Source organism: Schistocerca cancellata, chromosome 4 (genome assembly GCF_023864275.1).
Source record: "Schistocerca cancellata isolate TAMUIC-IGC-003103 chromosome 4, iqSchCanc2.1, whole genome shotgun sequence".
Classification (NCBI taxonomy): Eukaryota; Metazoa; Arthropoda; class Insecta; order Orthoptera; family Acrididae; genus Schistocerca; species Schistocerca cancellata.
In genome coordinates, this window is record NC_064629.1 from 67,004,212 (window position 1) to 67,029,957 (window position 25,746).

The 25,746-nt window shown below is 39.5% G+C and overlaps 1 protein-coding gene across 3 annotated transcripts in view; it reads right to left on the reverse strand.

The window, feature by feature from the left end:
- The window catches only part of LOC126183902 (uncharacterized), a 463,083-nt gene that overhangs the window by 97,475 nt on the left and 339,862 nt on the right, over positions 1 to 25,746 (reverse strand). For all 3 annotated transcript variants that reach the window (XM_049926242.1, XM_049926240.1, XM_049926241.1), the window contains 6 exons: positions 24,838 to 25,056; positions 17,870 to 18,066; positions 17,564 to 17,755; positions 10,343 to 10,543; positions 6,050 to 6,188; positions 5,797 to 5,944 (listed from right to left, as the gene is read on the reverse strand). In XM_049926242.1, the coding sequence (XP_049782199.1) occupies positions 5,797 to 5,944; positions 6,050 to 6,188; positions 10,343 to 10,543; positions 17,564 to 17,755; positions 17,870 to 18,066; positions 24,838 to 25,056 (1,096 nt within the window). The remainder of the gene's footprint in view (positions 1 to 5,796; positions 5,945 to 6,049; positions 6,189 to 10,342; positions 10,544 to 17,563; positions 17,756 to 17,869; positions 18,067 to 24,837; positions 25,057 to 25,746) is intronic.

Consider the following 25,746-nt stretch of genomic DNA (forward strand, 5'->3'; position numbering starts at 1 on the left):
TAGCTAACACACCATTGATGTTAATGCCAGGGACACCTGTTGGGGTCTGGTACACAAAAAGACGTCTGATCTTTGTCCTGACTTAGGAAGATGATGTATGGCATCCAATGGTCAAGACGTATCTTTCCCAACATTCCTGCTTCCATCTTTTGATAATCTGGCGAATGCGGGCATGGAGCTGTTTAAAGGCTACGAGGTGCTCCAGGGAAGGGTGCCACTTATGCACCTGTAGAGCTCCCTGATGCTCCTTAATTGCCTCAGCAACGTCCGGCGACCACCAAGGGACCACCTTTCGCCGGGGGCACCCAAGGGAGTGAGGGATCGCATTTTCTGCCACAGTAACGATTGTTGTAGTCACCTGCTCAACCATCACATCTATGTTACCATGTGGGGGAGATTCAATGGTGACTGCAGAGGTGAAAGTTTCCCAGTCTGCCTTGTTTAAGGCCCATCTGGACAGGCGTCTGTGGGCCTGACACCACGGCAGTGACAGGAAGATGATGAAGTGGTCAGTACTATGCAGGTCATCATGTGTTCCCCAGTGGATAGATGGGAGAAGTCCTGGGCTGCAGATGGATAAATCAATGGCCGAGTAACTACCATGAGCCACACTGAAATGTGTGTCAGCCCCAGTATTTAAGAGGCAGAGGTCGAACTGAGACAGTAAAGTTTTGACATCTCTGCCTCGGCCAGTAAGCATGGTGCCACCCCACAAGGGGATATGGGCATTAAAATCTCCCAGAAGTAGGAAAGGTTTAGGGAGCTGATCAATCAGTGCAGCTAATACATTCAGGGGTACTTCACCATCTGGAGGAAGATATACACTCCTGGAAATTGAAATAAGAACACCGTGAATTCATTGTCCCAGGAAGGGGAAACTTTATTGACACATTCCTGGGGTCAGATACATCACATGATCACACTGACAGAACCACAGGCACATAGACACAGGCAACAGAGCATGCACAATGTCGGCACTAGTACAGTGTATATCCACCTTTCGCAGCAATGCAGGCTGCTATTCTCCCATGGAGACGATCGTAGACATGCTGGATGTAGTCCTGTGGAACGGCTTGCCATGCCATTTCCACCTGGCGCCTCAGTTGGACCAGCGTTCGTGCTGGACGTGCAGACCGCGTGAGACGACGCTTCATCCAGTCCCAAACATGCTCAATGGGGGACAGATCCGGAGATCTTGCTGGCCAGGGTAGTTGACTTACACCTTCTAGAGCACGTTGGGTGGCACGGGATACATGCGGACGTGCATTGTCCTGTTGGAACAGCAAGTTCCCTTGCCGGTCTAGGAATGGTAGAACGATGGGTTCGATGACGGTTTGGATGTACCGTGCACTATTCAGTGTCCCCTCGACGATCACCAGTGGTGTACGGCCAGTGTAGGAGATAGCTCCCCACACCATGATGCCGGGTGTTGGCCCTGTGTGCCTCGGTCGTATGCAGTCCTGATTGTGGCGCTCACCTGCACGGCGCCAAACACGCATACGACCATCATTGGCACCAAGGCAGAAGCGACTCTCATCGCTGAAGACGACACGTCTCCATTCGTCCCTCCATTCACGCCTGTCGCGACACCACTGGAGGCGGGCTGCACGATATTGGGGCGTGAGCGGAAGACGGCCTAATGGTGTGCGGGACCGTAGCCCAGCTTCATGGAGGTGGTTGCGAATGGTCCTCGCCGATACCCCAGGAGCAACAGTGTTCCTAATTTGCTGGGAAGTGGCGGTGCGGTCCCCTACGGCACTGCGCAGGATCCTACGGTCTTGGCGTGCATCCGTGCGTCGCTGCGGTCCGGTCCCAGGTCGACGGGCACGTGCACCTTCCGCCGACCACTGGCGACAACATCGATGTACTGTGGAGACCTCACGCCCCACGTGTTGAGCAATTCGGCGGTACGTCCACCCGGCCTCCCGCATGCCCACTATACGCCCTCGCTCAAAGTCCGTCAACTGCACATACGGTTCACGTCCACGCTGTCGCGGCATGCTACCAGTGTTAAAGACTGCGATGGAGCTCCGTATGCCACGGCAAACTGGCTGACACTGACGGCGGCGGTGCACAAATGCTGCGCAGCTAGCGCCATTCGATGGCCAACACCGCGGTTCCTGGTGTGTCCGCTGTGCCGTGCGTGTGATCATTGCTTGTACAGCCCTCTCGAAGTGTCCGGAGCAAGTATGGTGGGTCTGACACACCGGTGTCAATGTGTTCTTTTTTCCATTTCCAGGAGTGTACATTGCAGACAGTTATTTCCTGTGTCATCCTTATTCTGACATCCAAAGCTGCAAGAGGGGTTTAAAGGGGCACAGTTTCACTACAGACTGACTTTAGGACATAAACACAAATTCCACCTGAAACTCAATGATAGTTTCTACGGTTCCTGTAATATCCCTTATAGCTGTGGAGTGCAGGGGTCCGCATTGCCAGGAACCAGGTTTCCTGGAGGGTAATGCAGAAAGCAGGGGTAAAGCTTAACAGTTGCTGTAGCTCAGCCAGGCGGTGGAAAAAACCACTGCAATTCCACTGGAGGATGACGTCATCGTGAGACTGGGAAGGCATGAAACATTCAATGAGGCAGTTTACACCTCAGGGTCACCTGATGCCACTGACTTATTGCCTGAGCAGTCTATATCCATTGTGTCCGAGGGTCCAGCAAGATCTAGGTCCTCAGCAGACGCCAGACTCTCCACCTTAACCCCAGATGCAGAGCTTGTAGGTAGCAGTGGTGTGGGTGCCACCACAATTTCCTTGGTCTTAGGGGTCTTCGTTTTGGACTTTTCTCACTGGTCCTTGGGTTTCTTTGCCTGGGAGGGCTTCACAGATTCAGTCTCCAGGACTGATGATGATCCCATATTGGCGTATCACCCAGCATGATGGTATGGGGTGCCATTGGTTACATGTCTCGGTCACCTCTTGTTTGCTTTGACGGCACTTTGAACAGTGGACGTTACATTTCAGATGTGTTACCACCCGCAGCTCTACCCTTCATTCGATCCCTGTGAAACCCTAATTTCAGCAGGAAAATGCATGACCGCATGTTGCAAGTCCTGTATGGGCCTTTCTGGATACAGAAAACGTTTGACTGCTGCCCTGGCCAGCACATTCTCCAGATCTCTCACCAATTGAAAACGTCTGGTCAATGGTGGCCAAGCAACTGGCTCGTCACAATACGCCAATCACTACACTTGATTAACTGTGGTATCATGTTGAAGCTGCATGGGCAGCTGTACCCGTACATGCCATCCGAGCTCTGTTTCACTCAATGCCCAGGCGTATCAAGGCCGTTATTACAGCCAGAGGTGGTTGTTCTGGGTACTGATTTCTCAGGATCTATGCACCCAAATTGTGTGAAAATGTAGCAACATGTCAGTTCTAGTATAATACATTTGTCCAATGAATACCCGTTTATCATCTGCATTTCTTCTTGGTGTAGCAATTTTAATGGCCAGTAGTGTACCTTAGGCTATTCGAGTAATATAAAGAGGGACATCACATCATCAGCATGGGAAGAAATGACAATGGGAATCTGACAGTGTTTGATCATTGGCCTACTACTGTATTCGTTTTATGTTAATGACCTGCCATTTTATTTGAATCAGTAGGTAGAAATAGGACTATTTGCAGATGATACAAGCATTGTTGTGTAGCACAGCAAAGAGGCATCAACAGAGACAATAGTAAATTATGTTTTTGTGAAAGTTACTGAGTGGTTTTTCACAAAAACTTTGGGGGGAAAAAAAACCAGTTCACCCACTTTTGTTATGTCAAAAATATCCCACTTCCTATTAACATAGTATACCAACAAAAAATAATTAACATGGTACAAAATTGTAAGTTTTTAGGTATGCATTTTGATGAAAACTTAAACTAGAAAAACCATTTGGCAGACTTGCTAAAATGTTTAGATTCAGCTACTTTTTCCATAAGAATAATTGCCAACTTTGGGGCTACAGCAGTCAGAAAGTGAACGTATTTTGAGTATTTTCATTTGCTGATGATGTATGGAATAATATTCTGGGGTAAACCCTCACTTACACAAAAAGTATTCATTGCATAAACGAAAATAATTAGGATTATTTGTGGATTTCAATTACATACATTTTGGAGATACATCTTTAAGCAGATAGTAATATTAACTAAAGCCTCACAGTACATTTATTCATTTATGAAATTTGTTATCAATAATCCATCTAAGTTTCGGAGTAGCAGAGGTAGTACAAGTAAAACACCAGAAGGAAAAAAGATCTGCATTGCCCTTTAAAGAATCTAACTATGGTACAAATTGGGTGAAATATGCAGCTATAAAACTCTTTGACAATCTATCCACAGAAATAAAATGTCTGATAGATAACATTTCCAAATGTAGATTAAAGAAAAACTGAACATAAATGCATGTGCTAGCCAAGCCTACAGATTGTGCTGCTGTATTTGATCACAAATGTGCAATGTTCTCAATATGTTGCAAGTGTCAGTCCTGGTCAGAACAGTGTTCTGTGTAGTTGTGAGTGCATTATGTTCGAGATAAGTGAGTTCGAACATGAGACAATTGTTGGTGCTTGTGTGGTGCTTGCTTCCATAACCAAGGTAGCCAAAGTGGTAAGTGTTTCATGAAACAACCTATCAAAGATTTATACCGCATACAGGGAAAGTGGAAAAACATCATTCACCAAGTCACAACATGGTCAAAAGTGTTGGTTGAATGACTGTAACAGAAGGTCATTGAAGAGAACTGTGATGACAAATAAGAAGACAACAGCTGAAAAAGTCACTGTGTAACTGAATGCCACACTTACAAACTCTATCAGCAGCAAAACTACATGAAGGGAGCTCCAGAAACTGGGAATTGCAGGATAAGCTGGAATTCTAAAGGCGCTCATCAGTGAAACAAGTGCCCAAAGCAGGAAAACATGGTGGTGAATCCATAAAACCTGGACTACGAAACAATGGAAGAAAGTCATTCTATTGTATGAGTCTTGTTGGGCCCTGTTTCGAACTTCTGGCTGAGTTTATCATCCCGAGACTGAAACATGGCAGGGGTTCGGTGATGATTTGGATAGCCATATCATGGCATTCCATGGGACCCAAGGTTACTCTGCAAGGTCGCATTACTGCCAAGGATTGTGTGACTTCTTCTCCTCTTTAAGAAACAGAAGGATGGCTAGTCATCAGATCTCACTATTAATGAGTCTTTGTGGTCTGCTTTGGAGTGAAGGGTGCATGATCGGTATCCACCTCCACCATTGTTACCTGAACTTGCCACTATTTTGTGAGAAGGATGGTATAAGATTCGATTGAAAACCATAAAACACCTGTATTTATGTATTACAATATGATTGGAAGCTGTTGTGAATGCCAACAGTTTTTCTGCAACATATTATCCATGTTAATGTATTGTGTTTTTGGTGTTTGTGTTTTTTTGTCCACACCCTTGAACTGTTCTATTTTTGTTCTGTTGACATGTTCCACATCATAAATTTTATCATGAATTTAACTGATTAAACAAGTAACTAACTAACTGACTAACTAACTAATGTGTACTGAGACTACTCTCCTGCAGACATTGCTTTCTCAAAATTTTTCAAAACAATAGCAGTAAATAAACTTGCTGGTAATTGTCTACATTATCTCTTATATCATTTTTATACAGTTGTTTCACTAACAACTATATCAGTCTGTTAGGAAACTGACCACACCTGAAAGTCATTGCACAGCTGACTTAAGAACAGATAAAAATACGCATATCAACAGACTTATAATTACAATAGTATAAATAAAGTAACACACCTGCAATAGTTATAACATTCTGGTTCAGTTTCTCTTGTATTAATCTGGCATTATCTCCTTTCAAAATCCCGTACTCATTCAAGGTTTTTTTCACACGGTCTAGCAAGGTAACTCCTGGTGCACCTCGTATAAGGCAGTACACAGTAGCCTAACACAAGGAAAATGTATTCCATATAGTTTAATTACTAGTTCATTTATATGATGTATGAAGACTGCTAAGTGTAATTACTACTAATTTTTGTATATGACCAACCGTTGTGTTCAGGAGCAGTTCCTCCAGAATAAATGCTCCTACAAAACCAGTGACTCCTGTCAGGAGCACTTTATCACGTCTCCAGTTAGTACCTGAAAGCTGGAAAGATCTCCAGAAGGCCCTAAGCCTTATGTCCATTCTTGAAAAAGAAAAGCAAATTTTTGTAAGTAAATAAAATGTGTTCTACATATGGATATCTTGTGACATTCATTCTGTGCATGCGCAACATCAAAATACATTGCTGGTCATGTACAATGGAACAAGTTTAAATTAGAGTCAGTAATAAAAAACAAAACAAAAAGTACAGCATACATATAACTGACATAACACTGCAGTTTAACAAAAAGAAAATGAGTGAAAAGATTAGTCAGGCTCTAATAAGAAATATGATCATCCAAATAGAGGGTGGTCAGAAAAAATCTGGAAAGCTTGCAAGGATGTTGCAGGGTAGGTTGTGCAGAGAAATAATTGTTAAGAAAAAAATTTGACACACTGCACTGTTTCTTTATTAATTAGCACTGAAGTTAGCCAATCAGACCACTGTATACACAAATTCATGTGGCCCACCAGACAATGTCACCAACGTGTTTTTGTTTGGTTTCCTAAAACTGAACAAGAGAGTGTTACAAAATCTGGATATGGCATGGTAGTAACCTGACCCAAATATTGAGCAGTCTTGTGTGCATAATCTATGCTATGAGAAGAACTGACACTAAATTTCAGTGCTAATATGGTAATTAACTTGGAAATAACACAACATATGGAATTTTTTTCTTAACAATTATTTCTCTGCACAACATAGTCTTCACCACCATTTCAAGCTTTGCAGACTGTTTCTAACCACCTTTTATATCTAATACTAATAGTAAGTACCATTAATTAATGCACTTATATTCAATAACAATTTATAGTTTCTGTATTGCTTAGTGATCAGGGGCACAAGCTCAACTGAACAATGATGAGGATCAACTGCATGTGCTCAATATAGTTAAGGGTCAGAAACATTGCTAGACATTCATTTCCTTTACAGCATCCAGCAAGAACTGGCTGACTTCATATGCTAAATGTTAAGAGGTATTATCATTCTGGAGGATGATTTCTCCCACTTAGTCTTGGTAAATCACCTAATATTACAATCAAAAGCACCTCTATGCCCCAGAACAATAATGAGAAAGACATGGATGTATATGCATATTTCAAAAGAGATACCACAAGGCAACACTCTTGAATCCCCAAATTCATCCCTTCCAATGTTTTTGATTGGATGATAATAGATTCCCCATTCTCTCTAAATATGCATCCCATAACTGTAATGAAGGTTACATGCTTTTCTATGTGTGCTCATGAGACTATAAACGTTATCACTGCTTGTTATTAAATTTGGCTCACATTTATTGCAGCTCAGTGAGACCTACTGCATTAAATGGAACTTTATTCTACAGATTAAAGATCCCCAAAGGATGAACATTAAGCCATCTTTCCATCACACCCTGTCCTTGACCTGCTTAGGACATCCCAGCTACATGCCATCACAGTGCATTACATGGATGTTGACTACTAGTAGTTTCAGTTGTTTACTTCTGAATTTGTGAGAGAAAGCCTAAACACTTTACATGTAATGTAGGGCAGCAATGAAACTATTATATGCTTTCAGGATGCATTTGTCTTCTTATTTATCACAGGGATTCACAGGCCTGAATTTTCAAAACTATTTCACAAAACGATAGATTTTTGGTTATTTATTTATGTGCATTGTACTAGGTAATTGTTTATTTAAGTTAGTATTAAAATGACATCTAGAAATTGTGAAATTCCTTTGTGAAATAGGTACAGTTAGACACATAGTTGATAAATATTAGCATACATATCTTTTATAAAGATTTCGTACTTATAAAGACAAGGAGACATAGCAAGTTTCATAACCGACAGACAGAAAGGTCAAGCTTAGGCAGTAATAAATATTCTGATAACCACAAACAACAAGTTTTTGAATTTAAAATTAAAATGCAGTATCCATATTTCAGTGTTTAATTTCTTCACACTGCCTAGTTAGCTACTGTCCTAACAATCGCCATGTTAAATTGCTAAGTACTTTATTACAGATTCTCTCTACTACTTGCTATTAACTCCTATATTAAAAAAAGAATAAGCCTGTGAATCATTGTTTTGCCCATTTTTTGCAAAATACTTTCGATTTTTCTCTTGAAGCTTGATACAAAATAAGGCTGATATTTTCCAGTACAGCTTGCAGTGCTGTAGTTTCTTTAATCATGTGCAGTTACTGGGCATTCATTGTAGTCTAGGGGTGGTATGTACATTCGTTAAAGTGTACAGTTGTGCAGAAGCTCATCAGTTATACTTCTATACCACGATTCAATGAAAATGAAATAACTTCATCACAAATGAGGGTTGCAGAGGTCACAGACATGTGACAATTACTTCCATATGGCATGGTGATAAAGACATGCGCATCTGAAACAAATAAGAAATTTCACAACAATTTGACACTAGAAAGGCAACTGTAATAATGTCCCTGGTGATTTGTGTGTTATAGGCTTTAGGCTATGGTCCAAGAGTCTAAGAAAATTTAAGTGCCCAAAATTTCATCCCACAATGCGGAATACATCCTCAGACGCTATAAAAGTGTAGTTAGATGATGTTAAAACTTAAACAAGGATGTTTGCAACATTAAGAGATGAAATGTTGGGCACTGAAACATGCCTTAGGCCATGGTGTAATATCCATAAAACAGAAATAATCAAAGATGTAAATATTGGCCACATTGCATTGTATAACCAACTGAAATAATAGTTCATATATCATGCTTCAAAGTCACTCATTTTTCTAAATGGGACTCTAAAATAATATCCATCTATTTGGTCTTAACACAAATTAAGTACTACATCTATGTATTCTATTTACATCTTTATAACATCAATGCTGAAAAGATTTCCTTGGAACTCAAGTGTATTACCTACAAAAAGTATGGAGATTTTATAGACAACAAAAACAGGAATGATAACATAGTTTACTAACAGTAGGATGTTGTTCCAAGGAAAGATGTTCATTAACAGATATTGCATATACATCACTTGACAGAAAAAATGAAGTAACTAGAAGGGGATGGGAAAATGAAATGAAACTTCGTGAGTGGAGAGGTTATCTGACATTTCAGTGATTACAATATTGAGTCAAATTTACAAAGGCTGTAGTAGTATGAGCTCACTTATCAGTATGAAATTGCTTCCCCTTTGACCTTGATGTATGCACTGATTTGGTTGGGAAGAGTGTCATAACTCTGATGTATTTTCTTCTGACGCAAGCTGACCCACAACTGTTGTAGCTAGTTCTTGATATCCTTCATCCTGGTACTTGGACAGAGTTGACATTTGAAATAGTCCCACACATGTTCTATCAAGAACAGGGTTGGGGATTCTCCTTGCCACAGGAGTACCTCAACATCATGCAGACAGTTCACAGAGACAAGTATCATGTGTGGATGTGCACTGTCCTGTTGAAAAATCGCACAAGGATACTGTTACATATGAGGTAATACATGAGGATGCAAGATAGCTGTAATGTACCATTGTGCCATCAGAGCTTCCTCAGTCATGACCTGAATTCATACCCCATGGATCCCCACATTGTGATGCTAGGAGTAGCATCTCTATGCCTCTCATGAAGATAGGAAGGAATGGACCTCTCCCCAGGTTGCCGTCATACTTGTTGATGAAGAACAACTGGGATAGGGCAGAACCACAGTTCATCATAGAACACATTGTGACATCATTCATCAGCAGTCCATGATAGCAGGCACAGATGTGAAGGGTATGCAATGAGCTTGGTGCACAATATGGCAATCCTTCCTTGAGATGGTCAGAAATGGTCTACTGGAACACTGATGATGTCTGTGTCTGCCCTCACATTCCCACGCAGTGAAACGTAGGTGACTGCCATGTCCGAATGTCTCACAAATCTGGATATTACATGATTCAACTAGCTATGCTAATGGAGACCCACAATGAGGCCCCTTTCAAACTCTGTTAATTGCTGCTAAAGGTATCTCACACCAGCACATGGCATGTCCATGTCTTTTACAGTGATCGCTCGACAAGTGATGCTGATCATGCCCCTTATATACCCTATCAGGCATGACAACAATACAAAACATAAACACCACTCAGGCACTTTGCAAAGCGTTTTTACCTGTCATATAGAATCGCAACTCTTATCATTTGAAATTACACTGACATTTGACCATGTCCTCTGAGTGCTTCACATTAAAATACTTACATATCTTTCCCCTGACTGTGACGTTCAACTTCTGCAGCCAGATCAAGCTGGACTGGATCACCTCCATTAACTGTTTCAGGGTCTTCAATAAAGGCTGCCATGGATGAAACCGTTGGATGTTTAAACAGGTCACTCATTACTAAATTGACTCCTAGTTTCTGATTCATTTCATTTAATATGCGTGCTGCTTGGAGTGAATGCCTAATATTACAGAAAAAGAACGTTTTGTTGTTAAAAGAGAGAACCAAATGAAATAATAACACATATTAAGATCCAAGAAGACAATTAATTTTACAAATAACCATATAGTTCTGACTACCCTTGATCTACAGAATGTGCTTCCAACAAAAACAGATTAATTCATAATCAATAAACTACAGTGGGCAAATGCAGCACTGTACTTCACAGTGCTGTGCTGAACACATTATATTTGTGCATCTGAGGCAAAAAGAGAAATCAGCAGTGGCTGTGCACAGCCTCAATGAAGAACATACCTTTGATATTGAAAACACTAAGCTGTGTTGAGTGTTAGGTTGAGTGAATGGCTACTGGTAGAGTACAATAGGGAATCAATAGAAATAAAGGTTCCCCACAATCTCATCAACAGGGATGACCACCATCAGCTTAGTTCAATGTGGAATCCTGCATTAGCAGCAGTACCTCAAGAGCAAGGCCAGCTAGGGTCACCATGTCTGGCATATCAAGAATACCCACAGATGGAACTGATCACAGCTCCCAGCCTTGGCACAACATCCTTCCCCCACCATCAGTGTGCATTATAGCACAGTGTTTGCCCCAGGGGAAGGCGGTAGATACCCCTGCGAAAGTCAACATTCACAAATACATGACAGGCTCATGGAAGGATGGCACATTGGCCACAGAAAATACCTTTTGCATATGATCATCTCACATGACAGATTTCTCAGTACGTAATTTCTTCCTGTGAGATTTCCTCAGGGAAAATGTTCATGTCCATCACTTCTAACAATTTTCTAAGAATTGAGAAGCTGTATTATCACACTTCTTGAACACAATATGCCAGACCTGCTTAAATAGTCTTTGGTGAGAATGGGATTATTCCCTGGACATCTATTACACTACACATGTATCTTACAGGGTTATTACAAATTATTGAAGCGATTTCACAGCTCTACAATAACTTTATTATTGGAGATATTTTCACAATGCTTTGCACACACATACAAACACTAAAAAAGTTTTTTTAGGCATTCACAAATGTTCGATATGTGCCCCTTTAGTGATTCGGCAGACATCAAGCCAATAATCAACTTCCTCCCACACTCGGCACAGCATGTCCCCATCAATGAGTTCGAAAGCATTGTTGATGCGAGCTCGCAGTTCTGGCACGTTTCTTGGTAGAGGAGGTTTAAACACTGAACCTTTCACATAACCCCACAGAAAGAAATCGCATGGGGTTAAGTTGGGAGAGTGTGGAGGCTATGACATGAATTGCTGATCATGATCTCCACCACGACCGATCCATCGGTTTTCCAATCTCCTGTTTAAGAAATGCCGAACATCATGATGGAAGTGCTGTGGAGCACCATCCTGTTGAAAGATGAAGTCAGCGCTGTCGGTCTCCAGTTGTGGAATGAGCCAATTTTCCAGCACGTCCAGATACACGTGTCCTGTAACGTTTTTTTTTTTGCAGAAGAAAAAGGGGCCGTAAACTTTAAAGCGTGAGATTGCACAAAACACATTAACTTTTGGTGAATTGCGAATTTGCTGCACGAATGCGTGAGGATTCTCTACCGCCCAGATTTGCACATTGTGTCTGTTCACTTCACCATTAAGAAAAAATGTTGCTTCATCGCTGAAAACAAGTTTCGCACTGAACACATCCTCTTCCATGAGCTGTTGCAACCGCGCCGAAAATTCAAAGCGTTTGACTTTGTCATCGGGTGTCAGGGCTTGTAGCAATTGTAAACGGTAAGGCTTCTGCTTTAGCCTTTTCCATAAGATTTTCCAAACCGTCAGCTGTGGTACGTTTAGCTCCCTGCTTGCTTTATTCGACAACTTCCGCGGGCTACGCGTGAAACTTGCCCGCACGCGTTCAACTGTTTCTTCGCTCACTGCAGGCCGACCCGTTGATTTCCCCTTACAGAGGTATCTGTAAGGGGAAACTGCACATACCATCGCCGAATGGAGTTAGCAGTTGGTGGATCTTTGTTGAACTTCGTCCTGAAGTGTCATTGCACTGTTATGACTGACTGATGTGAGTGCATTTCAAGCACGACATACGCTTTCTCGGCTCCTGTCGCCATTTTGTCTCACTGTGCTCTCGAGCGCTCTGGCGGCAGAAACCTGAAGTGTGGATTCAGCCGAATAAAACTTTATGAGTTTTTCTACGTATCTGTAGTGTGTCGTGACCATATGTCAATGAATGGAGCTACAGTGAATTTATGAAATCGCTTGAATCATTTGTAATAGCCTGTACATCAAGTGTATCTAAGGCCAGAGATAGAGATTAAACACTCCAAACCCAGTCTCCAAGACTTTGTTAGATCATATGTTTTCAAATATAAAATAGCTAGTAATTAGCTGTGTCCATTACGGCATCCACAGTACTTAGCTTGGGTGTAGCATTTAGTTTTGTTACTTTATTATGTACTTCCATGCAGAAGTGAACAGAAAATTTTTACTGTTTTCAGAAGTGCTCTTAATTTTTCAACTGCTTTTGTATTTGAAAGAGCTAGTTTCGCATCTCACTTTCACCAATAGATATATTGTGGGTATTGTGGGTGCACGATGGAAGAGATGACTGCTGTTTGTAAACAGTTGGAAGCAGCACTGACAAGTTGACAACAGTTAAAAGCCTTCCTAGGAGTACTCTGAGCTGCACCAGTGATGGAGTGGTAGGGTGGTCTTCTGTTGCTGCAAAACATTGCATTTCTTGCCAGATATGGTCTGTAACAACCTCATTTGGACACTAAACTGTCACCTAATGGTGACTGTTGGGTCATTCCGTTACCTGGAACATCTTCTTTGTTGAGGATTATGCTTAAAAAAGGGGGTAACAAAGAAATCAGTTGTAAGCAGTTTGAATGTTAGGCATCTGATGGTTCTTCTTAGGCCAATTAATCCACAAAGTCTGAGGGTATTGTTGGTTATTTCCAGAGACTGTCAGAAGGAATGCAAACAGATGCTTAGCTCATGGGGCCTCGCACTGCTGTTCATTTGCAGTGTTGTTTGAAATACTGATCAGGATACTCTGGCCAGAAGCTAACTATAGGCTCTAAACTGCAGACTTTGTCAGTATTGTGAGGAGTATACCTGTATATTCACCAATTGCACTAGAGATGGAAACTTGTTGTACTGCACAGGTTAGATCATTGTGTGCTACAGAAGTGGTTACTTAGGTGGCTGATTATGTGTAGAATGTACATGGTGTTTTCTTTTAGGATGGGTCTGTTAGATCCTCAGATTAAAACCCTAACATCTCACTAATCTCTGTCCACGAAAGCAGTCATCCTCACAGAATATTAGGGAAAAATTATTTTAAACCTGAAACAGAGTGTAGGGAAGCTTTCAGGAACATAAGGAAAAATATCAGATTGACAGATTAATTTCCCAAGGAACTGGAATATTTAAAGCCACAAGCAGAAACATCACAACTAGTGAGGTCACAACTGAATCAATGTGAACTCATGTGGACAAAAGTAATGGGCGATGGTGGATTTGGAGTAATAACTGAATATTTCTACAGAATTAATTAATTTATTTATTCATCCAGGGATCATTTCATAACGATACAGGATTTGCCATCATAATGCAATGAAAATAAACATTTAAAAATATACATATATAGAATTCATAAGAGTGTTTTATGAGGATAGTAAAAATGGACAGCCATGGTCTGGCTGGAGGAGCCATCCCAGCATTTGCCTGAAATCATTTAGGAAAACCACAGAAACCCTAAACAGGATGGCTGCATAGAGCAAACTCCACCCTTCTGAATACAGGGTCAGTGTCTTAACAACCACACTACCTCATTACTTACACGTATGAAAGTAACGATATATAAGGCCTTTAAAACAAAGATACTTACATAGAGTAGCCACATACTATATTAATATATTGGTGGTTTATGAAAGCATTAATTTCAGTTTCTCAAACAAGCACCTCATCACATTCAAACTGACAGTAAGAATTTCACCTTTAAACAAGCATGACAACCTTCTTAAATAAAAAGAACAGACCTAGTATTGATTTTCCATTGATGAAGCTAGGACAGGACATAAATTTATGATGGATAGAGAATATCACTCCAAACATGATTCCATATGAATAAAAGTGTTGGTGTAGTACTGTAAATTCTAAAGTAACTATTAAATATCAAACATTTTAACAGACACATCAATTACATAGTCATTCAAAGGTAGTTTAAACACCCCCATGTTAGTGTAGTAATTGAGGGTGACTTTAGTTTTCTTGGTATTGATTGGGTAAACTAAGCATACATAACTGGTAGTAAAGACAAACACTCTTGCAAAATAATGTTGAATGTTTCCAGAATCCATCTTTCAATCTGAAGCTGTGTGTGTGTGTGTGCAGTTTCCACATTTCCTGCTGGATTAAAACTGTGTGCTGGAAGAGCAATTGAAACTGGAATCTTACTTTCTGTGGGAAATGATCTCATTAACTTAACTATCCAGGTCTAGATAGCTCAGTTAATAAAAACTTTGTTCATGAAAGGCGATGTTCTGGATACGTGTACTGATATGCAGTTTTAATCCACCAGGAAGGTTTGATATTGACCCTGGAGAGGGTCAGAAGCCTTTTCAGTAGATACAGAAGCAACAGTCTGGATAATTCACTGATATGACCTGTAACAGATTCCACCACTGTGTTGCTGTGTTGTTAGTGAAAATGGCTGAAAGCAATGGGAAAATACAGCTGTTATTTTCTGTGAGGGCATGTAGCTCTTCTGGTTTTGGTATGAAAGATGTTCACAGGTCCAGTGGCTGTTTGCACAAGAAGAGGCAGTCTAGGGATCTGTTGCCACAAACCATTAAAATGTATGGGAATGGCAGAAGAGAGGGATGAGAATTCTAATTCACAATGCCCTGTGGAGTATATATGCAGATGTACAGCAGATACATTCAAAGCTGATAAAAGTTTAACCTTATGAAAAGAGTCAATAAATTCTTAGCTCTCTCTTTTTAAAAATAAAATGTTAACCTTTCTAAAGCTAGTGTAGGGACCTTAATAATAAGATATAAGACATTAGCACATGCATGCAGGCATTGTTGCCATGTTCCATATGAAAATAGAACAGGCTAATATTGGTAAAAAGTAAGCTCTTCCATGCTCCGTACTGTTGCTTATGGAGGATGACAGCAGATAAATTCTTTCAACTACAGTGCATTGCACAGGATTTTAATCCTACAAAAGACACAAGAGCACTACATACATTTCATATTACCAACAGGAAATCTGTCAAAGACTATAGACACGCAGTGAGAGCTATCAAATCACATCACTCAGACAGTGGATTTTGAATTTGAGGTGGTTAAGGAAAGTGAAATAAGTAAGATAATTTTCACATTAAAGAACAAATACTCAGCTGGATGGGATGGTACATTGAATGCTGCAGTTAAAAAATGCTTAAAAGAAATGGTTAAACCATTAAGTTACCTCATAAACTGTAGTATTGGTGAAAACACTTATACTAGTAGTCTAAAAATAAGTACTGTTAAAGCAGTGCATAAGAAGGGAATTACAAAAGAAACTTCAAACTACCACCAAACATTGATGCCTACCTTCAATAAGATTTTTGAAATGATATTCATTTCTCAGATCCATGTATATTTTACACAAAAAATTGTTAACAGGCAGAAACTGTGCCTTTACATGTGCAACATCTGCAGTTACTGAATTTCTCCATAAAGTGTACATCCTCCTAGATGAAAGAATGAGGACAACAGTGATATTCTTAGATCTTACTAAAGCCTTCAACTCAGTCAACCATGGGCTGCTCATTGAGAAACTGAAGATATACAACATCAAAGACTCATCTATGCAGTTACTGTCCACATACTTAACGAACTGTAAGCAGTGCTCTAAATTTCCATGCAAAATAGATAACAACATCATAATTTTAGGGATACAGTAATCCAAAGGGTGCCAAAGGGTCAATCCTTGGTCCCTTCCTGGTCTTGGTTTATGTCAGTGGCATGACACAACCTTTCAACTCACATCTAGTAAGCCATGCTGATGACACCTGCTCCTATTTTATTAGAAAGACTCGTCATTACAGTAAGTTGCAACTAATGATGTAACAGAAGTAACCATGTATTTTCTACACCAATGTCTAGCCACTAAAATCAGTAAAGTCCACATACTAATATTCAAACAACCAGCTCTCATGAGGTTGAAATAAACAACATATATAGTTTTACATCACTAGAAACAGGTAAAATTAATTTCCTTGGTTTAATCTGGACAAAAATCTTCATTGGGTAAAGCACATTAATGCTGTATGTGACAAAATCATCAGTAGCTTGTATCTGGTAAGCCAACTGCCAAAAATAGTTCAAATCATACACTATGGAATAATTTATGCATTTCTTAACTATGGAATGAATTGTGAGGCTGTGAAGCAGACCTATACCTGAACAGAATACTATTGTTACATAAATGAGCAGTGAGGCTAATACATGGACTAAGGTTCAGAGAATCTTGTTGTGAGACCTTTGTCCAACATAAATATTTAACAATATATTCCTTAGATTTGTATAAATTTATTATATTTTTGTGAATAACAAAAACAATGTATAAGAATGTAGTGATACACAGAATTATGACACTAGGAGTAAGGGCAACTGCTTCAGGAAGAGGACAACATTAAAAATAACTGATGATTGTTCTTATACTAATGGGCAGACATGGTTCAACAAGCTGCTGATTACTTTGAAAACTTGTGAAGCAAAGGAGTTCCACAGTGAGTTAAAAGAGTTCCTAATAAATAAATGTATCTACTCGGTGAATTCTAAGCTGCAGGACCTGGGTTGCAACATGCAATATAATAAGAATATTAAGATGAATACATATATCATTACTGTATGTGTTATTTATATTAATTTATTACTCAAATTATGTATGACATTTGCAAAAGTCTTCATCTTGACAGCTACATGCAAAAAATTTAAATAAATAAATGGTGTACTAAGAAATGAAAATAATAAGATATTTACTCACCCTCCCAAGTCGAAAAAGTCTTCTTGGACATCAATGGTTGGTATTCTTAAAATGTTGCACCATATATTGGCAATCAGATGCTCCATAGGTGTTGATGGCAGATCTTGTGGATCAATACTGCAGTCTTCATTTACATCAATTTTTGGTAATGCTCTCTTATCTAATTTCCCTGATCCTTCCACAATCGGTGTACTGTATAAAAAATACAAAATCAAAAAATATGACAATAATACTACTACTTTATGTAATCTATGTGGATATTTATCTCAAGTAACAGAACACTAGCAGATATCCACTGCAACCAACCTTGAAAGAAAGAAGAATTTTGATGGTATCATGTAAAATGGTAACCTTTTCTTCAGAGCTGCTCTCACTGCTTTACGAGAAGTTTTACCTTCTGGCACTATGTAAGCAACAAGAAATTTATCAGAGCCTTCTTCTCCTAGTGCTAGTACACATCCACTGTTGACCATGGGCAACTCCAAAAGTGCAGCTTCAACGGCCTGTAAATAGATTGATAATATAAATGTCACACAGTAAGTTAATGAAAGATTGCAGGTATCTTATTTTATTTAATGCTACAGTATTTGCTATCATCTGTGAATTGATTGTTATGATTTTTCTGGCAGCAATGATATACCTCATAGGTGCTGACAGTAAGGACAGCAAAATTATTTTCATCTTCATATGTTAATCTCTCTATATGTGGCTAAATAAACTAAGGAGAATTTAACACCTGCATATAGTCAAGAACAAAAGAAAGAATTAGAAATATACTGTAGCATTAACTTACTGCAATAAATGGTGAAACTAAGAGCAGCTCAAAACAATAAAATGGTAAATCATGAAAATAAGTTTTGAAACTAAAGAAAAACTGGAAATGGGAAAGTAATATCACGGTGGCAGTAAGAGAAAAAAAAAGGAAATATCATTCAGAGCTCTAAATCATATGATGTACACAAAGCATAAGATAACAACAAGTTCATGCAAGATACCATATGTTGGTAATGTATAGTATAAAACATAGAATGACCTATTTGGGATATTTATTAGTAATATAATGTGAAACAATGAATTATGCCTACAAATTGCAGACAAACATTTCAAAAATTAAAAACAATATCTATGTTTTTCCAGACAGTGACCGTTTACTACTTTAATGAAGGAACCCTTCAGTCCATTCTAGCATCACAAACACACACACACACACACACACACACACACACACACACACACACACACATTCCCTCACTGTATTTACCTTATGAATTGAATAAAATTTGCAGCATTGTCCCCAGTTGGTCTTGAGTCAAATGGAAAGATTGAACCAGAGACTTTGAAGGCTCAGTGACAAACTGGGCTGTGACTTTCTGGGCTTGCACCATCAGGTTAAAACTGTAGGGTCCTCCTAAATGTGTCACATGTACACCACACATCAAAGGCTGCTACCCAGGAAGTATTGATAAAAGATTCAAAGAAATGCCACCTACAGGCAAAGGTATTAAATTCTTAGTCATTAACTGCTAAAGTATTTGCAACAAAATGCCACTACACTTTAAAAAACAGTGGACTGCACATGTTACTAGCTACAGAAAACTGGTTAAAACCCAAAAATGATAGCAGTGAGACTTTTGGGGAAAATATAAGTGTATATAAAAAAGACAAGGGTAATTGTACAAGGCATGTTTTTTTAAGTATGTACTGTTTTGAAATAAAAATAACACAAGTAGAGTTTCCTTAGAAATTTTATTTTCACATGAAAGCCTGACTTTAATCTACTTTTCTAAATAATTCCCACCAGTATTCATTACTTATATATTTGGTTGTGAGTACGTGAAATGCCTCCTTCGACTGAGACTCCTGCTGTCCGTGAAACATGCACTGTGATTCATTTTCTTACTGCTGAAGATGTGAAAGTGGCTAAGTTCATCATCAGGTCAGTGAAGTGTATGGAGAAACATTACGTGCGATGAGATGATACGGTAATGGGTTTGTTGTTGTTGTGGTCTTCAGTCCTGAGACTGGTTTGATGCAGCTCTCCATGCTACCCTATCCTGTGCAAGCTTCTTCATCTCCCAGTACCTACTGCAACCTACATCCTTCTGAATCTGCTTAGTGTATTGATCTCTTGGTCTCCCTCTACGATTTTTACCCTCCACGCTGCCCTCCAATGCTAAATTTGTGATCCCTTGATGCCTCAGAACATGTCCTACCAACCGATCCCTTCTTCTAGTCAAGTTGTGCCACAAACTTCTCTTCTCCCCAATCCTATTCAATACCTCCTCATTAGTTACGTGATCTACCCACCTTATCTTCAGCATTCTTCTGTAGCACCACATTTCAAAAGCTTCTATTCTCTTCTTGTCCAAACTAGTTATCGTCCATGTCTCACTTCCATACATGACTACACTCCATACAAATACTATCAGAAATGACTTCCTGACACCTAAATCTATATTCGATGTTAACAAATTTCTCTTCTTGAGAAACGCTTTCCTTGCCATTGCCAGTCTACATTTTATATCCTCTCTACTTCGACCATCATCGGTTATTTTACTCCCTAAATAGCAAAACTCCTTTACTACTTTAAGTGTCTCATTTCCTAATCTAATTCCCTCAGCATCACCCGACTTAATTTGACTACATTCCATTATCCTCGTTTTGCTTTTGTTGATGTTCATCTTATATCCTCCTTTCAAGACACTGTCCATTCCGTTCAACTGCTCTTCCAAGTCCTTTGCTGTCTCTGACAGAATTACAATGTCATCGGCGAACCTCAAAGTTTTTACTTCTTCTCCATGAATTTTAATACCTACTCCGAATTTTTCTTTTGTTTCCTTTACTGCTTGCTCAATATACAGATTGAATAACCCTGTCTCACTCCTTTCCCAACCACTGCTTCCCTTTCATGCCCCTCGACTCTTATAACTGCCATCTGGTTTCTGTACAAATTGTAAATAGCCTTTCGCTCCCTGTATTTTACCCCTGCCACCTTCAGAATTTGAAAGAGATTATTCCAGTCAACATTGTCAAAAGCTTTCTCTAAGTCTACAAATGCTAGAAACGTAGGTTTGCCTTTTCTTAATCTTTCTTCCAAGATAAGTCGTAAGGTCAGTATTGCCTCCCGTGTTCCAACATTTCTACGGAATCCAAACTGATCTTCCCCGAGGTCGGCTTCTACCAGTTTTTCCATTCGTCTGTAAAGAATTCGCGTTAGTATTTTGCAGCTGTGACTTATTAAACTGATTGTTCGGTAATTTTCACATCTGTCAACACCTGCTTTCTTTGGGATTGGAATTATTATATTCTTCTTGAAGTCTGAGGGTATTTCGCCTGTCTCATACATCGTGCTCACCAGATGGTAGAGTTTTGTCATGACTGGCTCTCCCGAGGCCATCAGTAGTTCTAATGGAATGTTGTCTACTCCCGGGGCCTTGTTTTGACTCAGCTCTTTCAGTGCTCTGTCAAACTCTTCACGCAGTATCTTATCTCCCATTTCATATTCATATACATCCTCTTCCATTTCCATAATATTGTCCTCAAGTACATCGCCCTTGTATAAACCCTCTATATACTCCTTCCACCTTTCTGCTTTCCCTTCTTTGCTTAGAACTGGGTTGCCATCTGAGCTCTTGATATTCATACAAGTGGTTCTCTTCTCTCCAAAGGTCTCTTTAATTTTCCTGTAGGCAGTATCTATCTTACCCCTAGTGAGACAAGCCTCTACATCCTTACATTTGTCCTCTAGCCATCCCTGCTTAGCCATTTTGCACCTCCTGTCGATTTCATTTTTGAGACGTTTGTATTCCTTTTCGCCTGCTTCATTTACTGCATTTTTATATTTTCTCCTTTCATCAATTAAATTCAATATTTCTTCTGTTACCCAAGGATTTCTATTAGCCCGCGTCTTTTTACCTACTTGATCGTCTGCTGCCTTCACCACTTCATCCCTCAGAGCTACCCATTCTTCTTCTACTGTATTTCTTTCCCCCATTCCTGTCAATTGTTCCCTAATGCTCTCCCTGAAACTCTCTACAACCTCTGGTTCTTTCAGTTTATCCAGGTCCCATCTCCTTAAATTCCCACCTTTTTGCAGTTTCTTCAGTTTCAATCTGCAGTTCATAACCAATAGATTGTGGTCAGAATCTACATCTGCCCCAGGAAATGTCTTACAATTTAAAACCTGGTTCCTATATCTCTGTCTTACCATTATATAATCTATCTGAAACCTGTCAGTATCTCCAGGCTTCTTCCATGTATACAGCCTCCTTTCATGATTCTTGAACCAAGTGTTAGCTATGATTAAGTTATGCTCTGTGCAAAATTCTACAAGGCGGCTTCCTCTTTCATTCCTTCCCCCCAATCCATATTCACCTACTATGTTTCCTTCTCTCCCTTTTCCTACTGACGAATTCCAGTCACCCATGACTATTAAATTTTCGTCTCCCTTCACTACCTGAATAATTTCTTTTATCTCGTCATACATTTCATCTATTTCTTCATCATCTGCAGAGCTAGTTGGCATATAAACTTGTACTATTGTAGTAGGTGTGGGCTTCGTGTCTATCTTGGCCACAATAATGCGTTCACTATGCTGTTTGTAGTAGCTTACCCGCACTCCTATTTTTTTATTCATTATTAAACCTACTCCTGCATTACCCCTATTTGATTTTGTATTTATAACCCTGTAATCACCTGACCAAAAGTCTTGTTCCTCCTGCCACCTAACTTCACTAATTCCCACTATATCTAACTTTAACCTATCCATCTCCCTTTTTAAATTTTCTAACCTACCTGCCCGATTAAGGGATCTGACATTCTACGCTCCGATCCGTAGAACGCCAGTTTTCTTTCTCCTGATAACGACGTCCTCTTGAGTAGTCCCCGCCCGGAGATCCGAATGCGGGACTATTTTACCTCCGGAATATTTTACCCAAGAGGATGCCATCATCATTTAATCATACAGTAGAGCTGCATGTCCTTGGGAAAAATTACGGCTGTAGTTTCCCCTTGCTTTCAGCCGTTCGCAGTACCAGCACAGCAAGGCCGTTTTGGTTAATGTTACAAGGCCAGATCAGTCAATCATCCAGACTGTTGCCCCTGAAACTACTGAAAAGGCTGCTGCCCCTCTTCAGGAACCAAATGTTTGTCTGGCCTCTCAACAGATACCCCTCCGTTGTGGTTGCACCTACGGTACGGCCATCTGTATCGCTGAGCCACGCAAGCCTCCCCACCAACGGCAAGGTCCATGGTTCATGGGGGGTAATGGGTAAGAGCTTTTAAAGATGGGCGTATGAATGAACATGATGATTTGATGCAGGAAATTGATGAAAAAGTGAGAGAGAACAGACAATGCATGATTTTGACATTATGTTGGGAATTTCCTCAAGTGTCAAGAAGTGTGCTGCTATATTTGGTTTTATGCACATGTGGGATCTCAATTGGTTGATGCAAGTGTGGAGCACAATTCTGTATTGACATAAAGGCAGATAATTATCCTTTATTCTTAGTACTGATAACATTAATAAAGGAATGAATAAATATCTTTCTCATAGCAGTTGACTGTACAAGATCCTTGTTAAGACAAATACACAGTTCTGAATTATCCAGTCACACTTCACATTATGAATGATATTTACAGAATACATAAGCCCTGGTCAGCAAGTACATGAGAACACTGAATAACAAGTACAAGAGCAAGTCACAAGTGAACCTGAGAGAAGCTGTTTTCACAACATAAATACATCCTCTGCTGGGCCTCAGCCCTCTGGTTGCAGTGGCAGTTGTGGGAAGCTCAGCAGTGACTAGTGCAGCAGGTACTTCAAAGTGCTATCAACTGGTAGTGGTTAATACTGTTAGTGCTTTACACAGTTTTTGCCTAATCAGGTGGCAAGGTTTCTTCAAGGATGCTATTCAAAAGGTAGCTGTATGGTACATTAAGTGCCTTAATATTGGTGGGATTATGTAGAAAAGGACATTAAAGTACAGGATTTTATGTAAAAATGAAACTACTTATAAATGTCTACTTCTTTTATTTTTATTTCAAAATGGTACTTACTTAAAACACACGCCTTGTAGATGGAAGTGGTGTATTTGTCTCAGTAGACTAGAAACTAAAATCCTCCAAGACAGATACTGAAACTGCTTGGGAGATTGTCTTGGTAAGGAGCACTATCATGGGTTGTCATAAACTTATGACTGGATCCTTCTGTTGGCCACCAACTCACCTCCACATATAACCAAAACCTTTGTAGGAAATAAAGTTCACTAGTATGTAAATTTCCCAATCATACTGTCATCATTGGAGGAGACTTTAACTGTCTAACAACAGAATGGGAAAATTACCCCTTTGATAGAGGTGGGTTTGACAAGACTTCCTGAGGAATATTACTAAATGCATTCCCTGAGAACTATCTAAAGCAGATTGTTTGGAAGCCCACTCATGATGGAAATATAGTGGATCTAATAACAACAAATAGATATGACCTCTTTGAGCGTGTCCACATAGAAACTGGTGTCATGATAATGTGGCAATTGTAGCAACAATGGCTAGCAAAATAGAAAGGGTAATTAAAACATTCCTCGATAAGGAACTCGAAACATTTAGTTCTGGAGAGGAGTATGTAGAAGAACTATGGCTCAGATTTACACAAGAAACTTCTAAAGAAGGCAATGTGTGAACCCTTCAACTACTATTGCAGCAGCATATTATTGAAGGACCACTCCCAAAACCCAAAGAAATTCTGACCATATGTAATGGCCATTGGTGGTACCAAAATTATCGTCCAGACACTCATGTATGAGAATGGGGCTGAAGCTAGCATAGCAAAGCAAAAGCAGAAATGCTGGACTCTGTTTTTGATTTTCCTTTACAAATGAAAATGCAGTGGTATCGCCCCAATTCAATTCTCACATCACGACAAAGATTAGTGATATAGACACTAAGGTCAGTGGTATTAAGAAACAGCTGACATTGCTAAAATTGAATAAAGTTCCTGCCATTCCATTCCATCTGGCATTTGAAGATATTTGCAGCCACTCATGGGAATAAAACATTTGCTTAAGATGAGCCCAATTGTTGTTTCTTAAAATTATATCAATATATGGTGTTAATGGACTCTCTTTTATTGAGATGGAATAGAAAACTTGAATTTTAACTGAATAACATTTCCTTTATTTTCAGTTTATGGTACACAAAATGCAACCAAATTTTCAATTACTTGTGTGCTTATATTCTATATGAGTTTTTTGACATCCATTCAAGCAACACTCACCTGTATCTCAATACTGTAACCACGTATTTTTATCATAGAATCACAGCGACCACATATTTCAAGATTACCATCTGTTAGCATGTAACCCCAATCACCAGTACGGTATAGACGTGGACCAACAGTTGGAGGTACATGGTCTGGCCTTGGGATAAAGCGTGTAGTATTTAAATCGGGACGATTGAGGTAGCCCATTGCAAGTGTTGGGCCTCCAACATATATCTAAAAATAAAAAAAGTAACAATTCTCTAGTAACTTTTTAGTTAATCAAGTTCTGCAAATATATCTCTATTTCTCCCAAATTTAGTACACTTGTTAATTACATACCATTTCTTAAACATCTCTTGAGTTATGGAAAATTTTGAAACTGGGCATTAAATTTAGATCTTTGGTGAAATTTCCAAACAAGCATTTAAATGTAGTTGTTTACAAAAGCATTACATAGATAAATTTCCTTTCTAATTTTATTATCTTGCTAATTGTTAAATTATCTGTGATAATAGTTAATTGCATTACAAATGTGAAAACAAACAACATCAACAGCATTTACTTCACATAAAGCTGATAACTTTAGGAGAAGTAGGACAAAATTGTATACAGATGTTATTTAATAGAAATGTGAGTTGAACAAATGACCAGAGTTACGTACATAAGGTAATCAGATGTAAATACAAAGTTTTCTGCTAAATGCGTTAAAATTTTCCAAAAGTTAGAAACAAATACCGTACCATTTATAAGAAATGAAAACAAGGGCCCTAACAAAGAATTTATGTATAAGTTTGAACATGTTTGAAGTACACAAAACAATATACGGTCTACAATTTTTATATACCCCAGGGTCGGCCACGGCATGCCATACTTCATGTGTGCAGGTTGTGTGGGCTACGGCCCGGCCTGCCTTGGTTTTGCTTG